Below are 14,330 nucleotides of genomic sequence, written 5' to 3' on the forward strand. Positions count from 1 at the left end.
TTTCTGTATGATGACCACAATTCCAAAGCAATCTCTGCAGTTAATGAAGGGAGAGGAATTATATTCCCGGAAAGCTCCACTCCTGTTTCTGTAGCACATTATGAAAGTGATATCACTGCCTTAGGGCCAGGCTGATGATCAGCTCATCCACATTAACAATTTGCTGCTTTTACCATGTGCATTTTCAATGGACTGTGAAAACACACACAGCAGAGCCAGCTACTGCAGATAAATGTATTTCTGGATATGGGACATCTGGAATTACTGAAGGGGGAATCTGCTGCACTTCAGTTTGTTGGCTCAGCTCACTGATCAATGCTTCCAGGTTTGGGGGGAGCTCTCTGACTATGAACAAATCATGGAAAAGGTGCAGGCTGCCAATTCAGTGAGCAGCACTGGCACAGCCTCACTGCAGGGCAGCCTTACAGAAGTCTGTGGTCTTGTTTGGGTGTCACAAATAGCCAATGATTCAAAACAGCTTAATTTGAGGGAAGGGAAGAGTAAAAAGAGGGAAATCTGTGGTTTCCAAACCAAGCAATAAAAAGTTTGGTACAGAGTCTGAGCACTCAGCAGTTTTTCATTTATTCTTCATGAACTGCAGCTCCAGAAAGCACTTGAGAGCTTCCTCTACGAACTCCATTTGCTGTGGTCACCTATTTTAGCTGAAAGGACATCTGGATTTTCTAAATCACTCAAACCATGGAGGTGCTTTTTGGCAATGCTCTCTTCCTCTGCAGCCAATTTTATCATTCTCCTCATGCTCCCTTCCCCATACAGGAAAGACTGCACACTCTCACTCCTTCTGCAGCACTGGGACATAATCACTGCTTGTGCTTTATTAACACTTGTTGAATGATGGCTCACGCTGCAGCTCCTCTGAACAGCCAGGATCACACAGAAAACAGGGACAGTAACTTGCTTAAGCTTGTTTGGAGCAAAGCTATGAACTCATAAATGAGCTAAATTGTTCTAAAATATTTTTTTTGTTACTCTACATATCTCAAAACAAAGCATTTCTTTTTTATTGTAAAAATATTTGTTTTATGAAAATTATCTCATCTGGAGCTTGACAATGCATCATCAGCCATGTTGCTGCCCCTACCAGATTCCCTGAATATGAACTCATGTCCTTGTGTTCTCATGACCAATGACACTGCTAATTAATCATGATTCATTATTCAGAATTTAATATTCACAGCTAACTTATTTATGCCCTTCTCTTCATCTGATTAGCAAGTGATTTACACTATTTGTTCATATCATATCAAAGTAATTTTTTATTGATCTGATCTTTGCTCCAATTCTGATAGACACAATTCTATTTACTAAAAGAGTCAATTCTACAGAAGGTATTAGGACAAAATAGTTATGAATTTATAAATTTAGATATGCTAATAGTTATTGCTGAGAAAATATGAGTATAGCAGCAGAAACTGAGACAGTATCATATAATCCCAGCTTCTATTCAGAGCTAATCATGCAATTTAAATCCTGGAAAGTTACAATCAATGGCTCAATAACAATGTAAAGACCAATCAATTTATAAAAGGACAGAAACAACCACTTTATTTTAAAGCTGCTACTGTTTTACCTTAGAGAGCAGCCCCTGAATGTGCTTCAATTCACTGTTTGCCTTCAGCAGCTCTTGTTTCAGCTCAGTGCAAGAGGCTTCTAACTGAGCCTTTTCTGCATGGGCTACTTTGAGCATCTCCTGCACCTCAGAGTTGTCAGAGGTGCAGCCCATCACGTTGATTTCTGCAGCCTTTTGTTTCTCATTCTCCAGCTGAGTTTTGAGAGAGGCATTCTCGATTTTCAGACCTTCCAAGGCAATTTTACAGTCCTCCAGACTTTTTGTTATTGTGCTGTTGCTCTGCTGTTCCACTTCTAGAAGTTTAAGCAGCTTCTCATTTTCTTCTCTCAGGCTTTTTATCACCTGCTGGGCATCCTGATGCTCCCTTTCTAAGCTTCTCAAGCTGCTGGTTAACTGCTGCTGAATGTTGAGCAATTTCTCTCTTTCAAATTGTGCTTTTTCAAGAACTTCTGCACATTTCTGTTCCAGTTCGAGAACCTTCCCCTCTTGAGCTTCATTCTTGGATCTCTCTTGAAGGAGAGTCATGAGCTTCTCATTTTCCTGGCTCAGCTGCTCAGCTCTATCTCTGTGCTGACGGAAGGAAGTTTCCAGGAGAGCTTTCTCTTCCACCAGTTTCTCATTTTCTGTTGTCAGCTCCTGCACCATTTGCTGCTGATCTGACAACTCCTGCAAAGTGGCCTGCAGCTCTTCGGCTGTGCTGTGGTGATTCTCCTCCATCTTCTGTATTCTCTCTGTAAGAGATGCAACAGAGAGGTCGCTAATATTGTTTGGAGAACTTCCTGCAGTGGAGCACTTGGAGCCTTTGAAGTGGTTGCTGCTGGCAGATGCTGGCCTGGAAGGCACATCTGCAATGTGCTCGAAGTCGGAAGCATCGGGTGACAGGGAGGCTTTGGTGACATCGCTGCTGGAAGATCCGGAATTGCGCAGGGCAGCCCCGTTCACGTGCTGCCTGTGCTCCTCTGCTTCACCCCTGGACACGTTCTTGGATGGGCTTCCAAAACTCGACTCTTGGGTAGTTGGGGTTGGGAGGCTGCTGTCGCCTCCACTGCTTGTGGTTGTGTCTGAGAGAGGGGAGTTCTCCAGATAAAGCAATTTCTCTTTCAAAGCACGGTTTTCTTCTCCCAGGCTAGCAAGCTCTTTTTGGAAAGTCCTGTTTTTCTCCTGAAGGGTCCTTATTAATGGATCTATGTCAACAGGTGATACTGTTTCTAAATTTTGGTTGGAGGCACCCATTCCTTCAGCATTGAGTGATCCTTTCTCTTTGCATTTCTTCAACTCACAACGCAGTTTGGTAATTTCCGAATCTTTTGTCTTTGCTTCTGCCAGGAGTTCTTTAACCTGAGATTCCAGAACAGCCTTGTCACCGGTTTCATTCTCTTGCTTGGACTTGCTGGTGGGGCGCACGTGTTTGGTAGGAGTTGGAGCACCAGAAGAGGTGGGGCTGGGCTGTGTTTTCCTGGTGTTGGCTTGGGCACGCAGCACAGCTCTCTCCCTGGACACGGACGAGGACAATTCCCGGGGCGCTGGGATCCCTGTGCGCTTCGCAGCCGAAACGGTTCCTGGAGGAACAAGGGATGGAGCAAATTTGAGTCAGGGCACAAACAAAACAAGTTTCACAACAACAATGCTGGAACCTAGAGCAGTCCTGGGAAAAAAACACCTGAGTGTTTGAATAGGTTTAGTCATGACTAACTGTGTGGATTCATGTTTCAAAGGCTTGTATTATTCTGCATTTCTTCCTTTCCCATCCCCTGCAAAGCCTGGTAAACTTTTTCCCAGTGTAATAATACAATATGTAAATGCTGCAATGAATGAGCTACAACCCCCTATTAATTATATTGATGTAAAGATACAAGGATATTAATTATTTGAAAGTGAAAGTTCTCTACACTACTTTGTAAAATGCTGAACCTAATCCTAATAATTTCTGGGGAAATGTTCAGCAACTTAAGAAAATATACTGTTTTTGAAAAAAATGTATTTTTATCACACACAAAACTATTTGCATTCTACTTTATTTAAGCAGATCATCACAAAAGAAGGACTGAAACATTTATGCTGAGCACAGATTCAGTGAAATATAAAACTCTTCTGGCACTTCCAACACTAAGACAATTGTGTTGCTGCAGCTTCTTGCTGAGATGGATGAGAGATTTTCCATGTTCTAAATTCCCATCCTCTTATGGAAGAAGAGCAAAAGGAGGTTAGAGAGCTGGTGCTGTTCCGTTCAGTTTTTGGTTGGGTTTTTCCCCCACCAACCAACAATGCAGAGCATTATGTGATTACAAGGGAAATGAAGTTTATGAGTTGTTGATTTTCATCTTTCAAAGTTCTCTTGAAATACAGGACCCCGGGCACTGAAGGAACAATAAGAGACATCTGAACCATGGAAGTTGTAACAAGCTGGTTAAAGAAAAGACACTGGTTCAAAGGGAAGGTTTGACATGCCACTGCAAGTGATAACACTGTGAATTTAAGAAAATCCTCCTAAAAATTCGGGACTTTATTCAAAAGGAAAAGCCCTAAAGTATACAGCACCATTAAGTGTGGGGATAGGGCACAATGAGGAGATGTTGTCCAATGCAGGCACATAAACAGGATGCAAGAGCGAGTTATGCAAACAGAAAGGGCTGGTGAGCCAGTGTTTGCAATAAAAACAACTTCCACAAGGACTCTGGGGGGAAATCCTAGAACGAATTCCATCTCCCCACATTCGGGAGGGTCTTTGCTGACACACATCTGTGTGCAGCATTCACAGAAAATCCAAAAGGGGAGCAGACTCCCTGCCTTACACAGCAACCTCATCACCCTTCCACAGCAGTGCAGGGCACGGAAGGGTTAACATTAACACCACCCCGTTTGCTCAGCATCTCTTTTGAAGAATGCACAGGGTTTATAAAGCCCACACAAACAGGAGCCCCTCCTCCTCCCCCCCAAACACACACACTCCGCAGCAGCACAATAAACACCCCGAGACAAAGAGCAGCTGAAGAAAAGCCCCCTGAACCCAGCTCAGCCCTGGCAGGAGAGCACAGAGAGCCTCTGTCATGGCAGGGGCACGGTGAGGCCAGAGACAAAGGCTCCAGTGTTTTTGGGAAGAGATACAGGGACAGCCAGGCCCACACAGCTTCATTCAGTCACCTACAGCTGGAGGGGACAGCACAGCTCCGGGATCTCCGGTGGAAAGCACCACGAAAGCAGAGATGGGAATTGTCCTTGTCACAGCCAGAGGCTCCAGCTCATGGATCATCCCATTCCCAACCCAAGATCTGGCACCACTAAAACCTACTCAGAGTAAAACCTACTCAAGAGTGAGCTCAGCACACGAGCACAGCTCCTGGTGCCCATGCAGCCAACGCCAGGAGATGAAGGACAGGAGGAAATTGAAAGGACCATGGTGTGATGTGACTTCCAGCAGAGAAATCCCAACTCAGCACAGCCCCTCCCTGCTCAGAGAGAGGCACAGGTGAGCCCCAGGTGGGAAAGCACCTGAATGCATCCTGACCACGGAATAGGATGAGTTTCCAGCACACAGAAGTAGTTTTCACACGAGCTGCAACCATACTACAGATTTAAGATGTAAAATCTACATTACAAAGATCAGAGACATTCTTGAATGGATTGTAAGGGGTGATTTAAAGTCTTCTGTATGTCCTCGGCTTTTATTCGATCTGAGAGGGTTTTCTACCCTTCACACAAAATTTTATGACAAAGCAAGTACTCTGAAAAACTTTTTTAATGCCCAAACCAGTTCAACAACATGACTGTCAACTGGTCAGTATGTGACTAAGCAGTATTCTATACATAGTGGGTGGTATTCTGTACATTAGAAGAAATAATGAGCCAATTACACGAGTACAAATTGCTTGGCACTAAGGACACCACGTTTTCTTAGGAGATATGCTGCACTTGCAGTGATGCCAGCATGTTTCCAATCACCACCAGATGACAACTGCAACATGATCCTGAGCCATGGAACACATATACATAAGGATAACAATTAATGATATTTAACTGGGATTACCTGTACTCCACCAGTTTGCCAACCACTGCAGGCTTTGAGGCTTTGAGCTTACTCAATGTGCCTCGTGTTTTGCAAGACTCCACGCTCTGCTGATTTGCTCTGTCATAAATCACAAAGCATTTGCTATCCATCAATAACCATTAACCAGCTTGGTTTTTGCACGATGTAGGAAGACTTACATATTTTCCTCATTCCACATTCCACAAGCACCACACGATACTAAAAAGCCACAAGAAGCCAGGAAAAAGAATAGCTCTGGGTGCATATGTTGATCACAAAACACCAAATCAAGTATAAACTACTTTAAAGTCTATTTTATGGGCAACCCCCCTGTGAATGACCTTGGAGTTGAGCAGTGTAGTGGTTGCCAATGACTGCCCAGCCACAGCCCGAGGCTCCACAGGCAGGAGCTGCACTGAGGGCTGTGCAAGCCCCCCTGGGAGCAGATTAACTGGCCCCAGTGTGGCGATGGGAGACTCCAGACAGGCTCTCCAGGCTGCTGCATCCAACACAGAGCTGATTTTTGCTGCTGCTTCCAGTGCCTGGAATCACACAGAACTTCACTGCCTGGCCAGTGCTGCTGGTTTTGAGCAGGGGAGAGAAAAACAACGAGCCCTGAAGCTCAGTGGAGGTCACCTCATCACTGTGCTCCTCACCTGGGTGCCCACTAAAGAGCTTCTCCATTTTCAGCCTTACTTTTCAGTCGTGAGGGCATTAAACTCTAACAATAGATAGAGCTTATAATTTTCCAAGTGCTGTAAAATTAACAGCTATTTAACTCAAATCCTCTGAAACACATAATTAAGTTTAGGTTACAGGACAGGGAAGCAGAGAGAAATGAAACACCTCACCCAAGGTCACACTGAATCAGGATGAGGACCAGGGCCCTTCCCTGCTGTGCAGCTTTCCATGCACCACTTGCTGCCAGGGAGCACTCCCTGACTTCCCACTGATGTCAAAAGCCAAAGTATCACTTTAATGAGATAAAAGTTGACCCCTCGAGACGATCTTTTGACATTTTAATCCAATTTTCAACACAACCACAATGTTTCTTGCAGAAGCATCAGGATTACTCCTCAGTTTTTCCACATTATGATCTATTTCTGATCTGAGTTCTCAGCACCTTCCATAGGGACATCCATAATCAGGAGAAAATGGACAATGGAATGGAGAAAAACATTTCTTAATCCTCCGAGGTGAAACACACAGGATTGTTGCTGAGAAATAACATCCAGGCAGCACAGTCAATGTAATTACAGTGGGAGCAGGGTGAGGGGAAGTAGGAGGTAAACATTTTACCAGTCACAGGTGTGACATTATAGAATGAAGATTCAATACATTTGTCTGCCTTTACATTCCATGTGCTCTGAGACAGCACTGCCTCTGAGAAAGCACCAGCCTTGAAATTACATTTATTTTACTTGACCCTTAATTATACCAACAGTTCAAACACCTGCTTCCCCAGTCCCACAGCAGAAGAATAATCCCACTTGGGAAGTGACAATATTTGACTACATAAACACCTTTGAAAAGGTTCTAATTTCTGCCTTGAATCTATTTTTTAGAATTGGAGTCAATACAAAATTATTTGCCTCTGGCCTTTGTCCCATTTGTGTCCCACAACCTGCCCTTTTCTTAATCCTTCCCTCCATCAACATATTAATAACCCAAAGGTTAATGCCATGGCCTTCTGCTGTTCCACAGTGAGGTTAACAGGGAATGTTCCATTTAATACCTTATTCCTCAATTTTAATCCTGTCATCTCTTAAGCAAGAAACAATAAAAACACATCTTCTCCTTCAACATATTCAGAATTCCATGTCAGTAACTCACTGTTCCATAGTTTCAGCAGGTACTAACCTCCTGCCCAGAGCCCATGTAATTTAAGCACTGATCACCAAGCCATCTCACAAAGCATTTCAGTCATGTCAGACTAAAGCACGGGGACAGATGCAGCTTTCGTGTGATGTTTTTAAACAATGGATACCTTATTTGAATTGCAAGGGCAGGATAACTAACAAGAAATAAAAGAAAGCTATTCATAGCACTCTGCAATGTTCCAGTCATACATTTCAGAAAGGCAAACTGTTGCCTGCAGACAAGTTTGTCCTCTCACGAGGGATGTTAAAGCTTTCTCATTCCAGCTCCTGCTTTTGTAACAGATCAGCAGTTTCACTGTCCCGTGTCTGTCATCCCTAAATCCTCCTCAGAAAGGACAGCAAAACAAGAGATTGCAACAAGAAATTAAGGACTAACTCACAGCCTCCCTGGCAACAGAAGACTGGAGTTCTTCTGCCATTCTGGAATTCTGTTCTCACATGCCAGGATGCTTTAATAAAATTTCCAATCTGAACAGAACTCCTGAGCCTCAGATACAAAAGTGGTTCCTTGAGGGAAAGGTCAGTATAAATCAAGTGGGCTGGGAGCATTTAGCACCATGGCTAAGTAAAGGGAATATTAACAGCCACGCTTGTACAGCAAATAAAAATAATTATTAAACCACCCCACACAATTTTACTGTGCTCTAGCACTTGTGGTTTAGGTGAAATATATCCTTCTTATCAGTTCTGGCTTTCAGCTCATCCTCTGGCTGTGACTTCAGTAGATCCTGGACTTGAGAGCAATTCCTCAGGCTTTGCCAGAATGTGCTGAGGATCCAGAGCAGCACCAGGAGCACACAGGGACAGCCAGGCCAGGCAGGCAGGTACCCTGTGCTCAGCCTTGCCTGGAAAAGCTCCTGGAACCACTTTTAGTTTCTCAGTAAAACAAACCTGGGTCACAGGAGTGTCTTCATTTTGCCTGGTTTGTGACACCTGGGCTAGGACACCAAAACTCAGCTGTCTAGTGCCATTCCAGATGACCTTTAGGTATATTTAAAATACCTTCACTGCACTCAAAGATTTGGCAGCACCTGTAGGAGACTTGTCCCTTGCTCCAGAGCAGACAGAGCAATTGGGATGTCTGAAGATACCTCAAGTGCCACCAAGACATTGAACTGGTCAGACTTTCACAGCAGATTTACCAACTGATGTTAGAAGGCAGATAACAGCACCTTTTTTGTGCTACATTCAGAATTCCTCCAGTGCCCAAGTACCCTTTAGCTGATTTCCAGCTCCACAATGAACAATTTAACACAATGGATTAATATGGGATCCATTACATCATCGATGTGAATTTAGTCACAGCCAAGTCACAAAAGATGGCATTAGCCTGGAGTCACCACACTTTCCACTGACTCACTCTGATAAAGCAGCACATGTCACAGGGAGCCTGGATGGGTTTTCTGACTTCTTTTGTCAGCTCCAGTAAAGTTTTCAAGAACCTCATTAACTTGGTGTTTAAAATCCATTTTTCAAAGGCAGATAAGCCACTAAGACCTCAAAGCTTAACTGAAAGCCCAGGGGACTTGGCAGATCCCTTTCACCCTGTTCCAGCATTGATCCTGGGATTGATACTGAGACTGATTAAGAGTCAGTTAGGGACCTCCTTTGGGAAACGGTGACTGTACAGCACAGAGGAAGGATTGCTGTACACTTGACTCCTTTTAAAGTACTTTTTCATTAAAAGGTTTCAGCACACATCTGTTTTATTGAAACACCCTATTTTCTCCTGCCTTTTTCCCCCTTTGTTTAAAGCAAATGAAACAGTTAAAAAACAACTTCCCTGCTGACCAGAGATCTTCTGATATCCTAATTAACAGGAAACACAGGGACACATTTCACGGTGGCATGAGGAAAAGCAAACATGGAGAAGCAGGGCAGATATAACAGCAGCCCTTACCTGCACTGCTGGGCTACTTCATACAAAACCTAGAGACACAAAATCCCTGCACATTCTGCCACACTGCTTAATGCCCCTATCCTTAAACCCCCGGGAATGGTAGGACAGCTTGGGAACAAATACTGAAGGGATGCACACAACTAAACCAAGCCATGAGGAAGATCTGAGTCTGTCCTGAGAGCTTCTTGGGAGCTGAAATGTGAGTGGGACTGGATGCAAAAGGCTGGATTTTCAAAGAGATGCAGGTGGCAAGAGCACCAGTATCTACAGATATTTTCAAAACTGCTTGAGCTGTTTAGAATTTCATATTTGAGAGTGAAATGGCTGAAACTTGTGCTCCACCACGAGCTTGTGCAAAAGTCAGCATAAAGAATGACACTATTGTACTGTGGCAAAGTATCATGGCTTGATCTGCTTGGTGCACAAAGGGAATGAGCTGAAGGGGTTTGCTCTCAGCATTCTTCCACGACAACAGCACTGGATACTCCTTTGAATAATGCTCAGAAACTCAGAGGAGGACACCATTTTCCAGCCCTTTTAGGGTTGTACTACAGAAAGGCAATGCTCTCTGCTACCTGGTCTTTATACAGCAGCAAACAAAGCAAAGCAAGGCTTGGCCAGTGAGGTTCTTCTGAATTAATCAGTCTGTTTGCAGAGTGTTAGTCATAGAGCCAACACCTTCACAGGTCAGCAACTCCTTGGGAAGGTTCACTTGTACTCCACCTAGCTTTAAAAAAGACAAGGAGATGGCTCCAGAACAACAAATGTGGTTTTGATAATCCAGCACTAATTATATATAGAAGCTTCTGCTCCAATAGGGCCTTTTAATCACTTAGCAAACACAGATTAAGAGTAATTAAAACATTAACTTTTTTTCCTAAATCATTTTAATGGCCTGTTGGACTGTCTGGCCTCCCTGATTGCATTGTCTGTGGAACAGGCACAATATGCAACAGGAGGAAAGAGCTAAAAGGCTTAATGTAAAGATTTTGATCTATGTAATCATCCTGGAGAGTGTAGGAAAGCAACTCAGGTACTGATATTTGAGATGGAGGATAAAAGACCAAAGAGAAATAAAAATTGTATTACAAAGTATTAGGCAAAAACAGATGACTGTACTAAAAAAGCTACACTAGCAAAGAAAAAGAAAAAGCAGCAATAAGCATCTTGATCTGAGTAATTCCTAATTTAAGACTATAGAGACCCCTGACATTTGAGCTGAACACTTCGTAAAGGTTGGCTGATTTTTTTTTCTTTTAGTTAGAAATATGAGTCTAGAAATCTGGAGTGCAAAAAGCACCCAAGAAAAGGCATTTTTGGTAACTTAAAGACTAAGTCGTGGCAAAACTACTTGTCAAGGGTTTAAATCTGCAGATGAAGTATTGGTAGGACATTCTTTTCAAGGGTGGCCACCAGAAAAGACTCTCCCATGGCAGGAATGTAACCCAATAGTAGAGACGACCTTATAGTTGAAGCATCTCCATTTAGTTCAAATTTTAGCATCTAAACAAGTACTCAGAATCCACAAAAGGCCCCAGTAAGTATCACAGAGGTTTTAGAAGATAAAAAATGTCTGCTGCACAATTAAGGAATGATCACACACATTTTCTTTTCACCTGATCAATAACTCTGTCATCTTGTCCTTGAACACAGAAAGTCACATTTAACTCTTCCAGAAAAGTGTTAAAATGAAAATAGAAAAAGATCAACCCTACTCAGTATCTGGTGGTTCCAAGCTCGGCACAGCCACAAGAACTGAATTTCAAGTTCACTCTGTCACAGCTCAATTCTATTACAGTGGAAACAAGGTCGCATTCAGAAGGTAAATGAGACGAGATCTGATCAAAACCCCGTTCACAAAGTCTCATTGTGAATTTCAGCTGACTTTCTCTGCTCTTTATGGGCCTGTTCACAGACAATTCCTCTCTGAATAACAGCAAGAGTAGTTAAAATCTCTTTACCCTGAGAGACTTGCCAGTGTCCACACAAAAGAGTCCCTCTGAACATTTTTGATGCTGTTTACTTGAGTTTGCTGGAAGCTTTTAAACTGAAAATGAAAACTCAAGCCTGGATATCTGTTTGGAGTAAAATTTTAAACCCAAAAGTACAAAAGCAGTGCAGGCTCTACTGTAAAAAGCAACTTTTGCTTCCAAATCTCAGGACCAAAGATAGACCAGGAAAGAGAACTGGCTGAGCTGAGAGACAGGAACTGCTCTGTGCATGCCCAGTCTTTGCTCTCACAAACACAAACTTCACTTTCTAATCTGCTCCAGAGCCAAGGAGCACCCAAAGGGCTCCACTGCTCCATAAGGCACCAAGAGAATCCTGAGGTGCTGCTGTGTTCAGCCCCAAAATGAGGGACACAAACCCCAGGGAATTACCAACTTGGCAGGTCACAAGTGGGGTGGAATCTACCCCTGAGCTGCTCTGCATTTCTGGAGTACCCAGCAACCTGGCATAACAAACACTGAGCCATCCAAAGCAAATGTTCAGGGAAACTCTACACCCTACATTTGCTGGAATATCCCTATGGTAAACTCAACACTACTTTTTTTGGAACTGTTAATACCACTGGGCCTGCCAAAAACTTTAGTCACCTCTAAGTTATACCCCTTGTCTACCCCCCACAAAAGAATTACTAAAACTTTCAATGTGTAGCATTATCTCAAAATTAAGTTACAGAAATAGAGAATTCTCGTTTTTTAAAATGAAATGTCCTCACTTGTGAATTTATAATTTCCATAACCATCATAGCTCATTAGTTTAAAAATACATTACTTTTATGTTCCTTAAGGGGGGCTTGACTTTATATACTTGTAACATTAGCACACCAAAATTATTGGGATTTCTGTGTACTATGACACTTCCTGTTTTTGTTTGTTCTGGAATATTTCCTGCCTATCCACCTGTAAAAATAAGATAGGATCAGGTATAATCATCTCATACCTACAGCTAAGTCAATTTTAAGTCAAACTCTATTCTGGTGATTTTTTTAGACAACTGGTAAGAAAAAAAATCCATAAATATGATTTTTCTGTGAAGAGGGACAAAATCACTGCTGTTTCACTGAAATTAGGGATTATTTTGTTTGATCTGGTTGGTAAGTTTGGAGTTTCCTTTGTTTTCCTACTTGTTAGATCTGAGGCTTCTGCTTTCCAGAAGGTTTTGAGCAACTGCTGAGGGGAACATCCTTGGAGCTAATAAGACATCTCCCAGAACATGCTGCTCAGAAAAAACAGGGATTCGTTTGAAGATAAAGCAGAGAAATAATCTGTCAAGTCCTGTGGTTGTATTAGGAATATTCCTGAGATAAATGACCACTAGCTGTACTAAGAATCCCAGGGTTTTCCTTGATTCTAGCTTGCAGACAAGGAGAGAATTCTCCTCAGCTCAGAAAGCAGATTCCCAGCTAATCTAGCTCAGAAGTTCTTCACTCAGCCACTGCTGGGTTAACAGTGGTGATAAAACAGCTGTACTTCCATTCCTGGAAAATACAATTATAATGGATAAAATACCAGTGTTGAGTGTTTTGAGAAGTACAGGAAATTAAAAAGCAAACAAAACTAACCAGCCCTAAATCTAACCATACCAACTCAACAGTGGCTGTCAGTGGTGTGCTCCTCCATGCACCGTGGATGTCACAACTGAATGTGAGCCGTGGCTCAAGTTAATGGAGGAGCTTCCTAAATCCTCCTGGTCCAAGAATCCAATTGGAAGGAACAGTGAGAACCCTGCTCCTTCCAGACAAATCAGGGGCTGTGGATGACTCCTCTAACCATCAAAATCTATCTGACATCTCTCCACGAGCACAAAGGATAACCAAACAGATTATACATCCAACATTCTCACAATTAGCAGGGTGATTACTCAACCTGTTTAACTGTTCAGGAGGCCATGCCGTGGATTGAATCATGGAACTGACAGCGATACCTGCACGGGGCTTGATCATCCTCCTGCTTTCTCTGCAAAGGTGGATCCTGCTCTAATTCCTTGTCCTTCCCACTGGGGGAGCAGAGCCATCACAGAGGAAAAGAAGCTGAAAATGCCTCTCCAAGCAGTGCAGAGGAGAGCTCTGTGTCAGGAATTCCTGATCCCAACCCTCCCGTTCAGGAATGCTGCTCCACACTCGGCCAAAAGACCAGCACTGACACCAAGCCAAAAGAAATGTCCTCATGGATTCCCAAACCCTGAAAATCCAGAAAGACGGGGGGGAAAGGGATCAAAAATGGAAACATGAAAGGAGATTCCTCTTCCTTCCCTTAAAGGGCAGAACTTAAAAGCTAGAAGCTTTTTTTTTTTTTTTTTAATTGTTTGCTTAATGCTTAATAATCAGTTTGCATTGCACTAGTATTACAACTGCTTTTTGTTTACTGAAATGTGATGGCCACATAATAAACCCAGTTTTCTTGCCATTTCCAGCCTGCTTCTGTGAGGGGGTGGGGAAAGGACTCTGATTTAGTCTCCACAGCTCATCCTGAGCTTTAGCTCAGCCCAGCACGGAGCTAAGGGAGCTGGAACAGCCAATACTGGGAACTGGGCTAAAATCATCAGAACTATCAACACAGGATGAGACACATCAGGAAAAGAAATGAGACAGAAGGGGAGAGGAGAAAGCTCATAACATAATGAGATGTTTATCTATAAAACATTGCCCACTTCAAAGCAGGAAGAGCTTCAACTCCTTGGTTTAAAAAAATAAAGAGCTTTTAATTAAAAGATCAGTCAAAGACTTTCCACAGTCAAGCAGTCTCAAAGAAACTATGTGTGGAGGAGGCTGAGAGTAATTCTTAACATGATTAGTCCATTCTTCAAACTCAACAAGGTTTTATGAAAGCATTTCTCATGATCCAGAAGATAAGGCTTGTAGAAATATCCTCAGTCCCTCAAAGAGGGACTCTTCCCTTCTGACACCTCCATCCTGATCAGCTTTTGCTC

The 14,330-nt window shown here is 42.9% G+C and overlaps 1 protein-coding gene across 5 annotated transcripts in view; it reads right to left on the reverse strand.

The window, feature by feature from the left end:
* SPECC1 (sperm antigen with calponin homology and coiled-coil domains 1) overlaps positions 1 to 14,330 on the reverse strand; it is an 86,964-nt gene that overhangs the window by 33,388 nt on the left and 39,246 nt on the right. For all 5 annotated transcript variants that reach the window (XM_088177030.1, XM_088177032.1, XM_014876535.2 and 2 more), the window contains one exon: positions 1,592 to 3,150. In XM_088177030.1, coding sequence (XP_088033156.1) covers positions 1,592 to 3,150 — 1,559 coding nt within the window. The remainder of the gene's footprint in view (positions 1 to 1,591; positions 3,151 to 14,330) is intronic.

The sequence above is a fragment of the Sturnus vulgaris genome, chromosome 21, assembly GCF_052056855.1.
Source record: "Sturnus vulgaris isolate bStuVul1 chromosome 21, bStuVul1.hap1, whole genome shotgun sequence".
NCBI lineage: Eukaryota > Metazoa > Chordata > Aves > Passeriformes > Sturnidae > Sturnus > Sturnus vulgaris.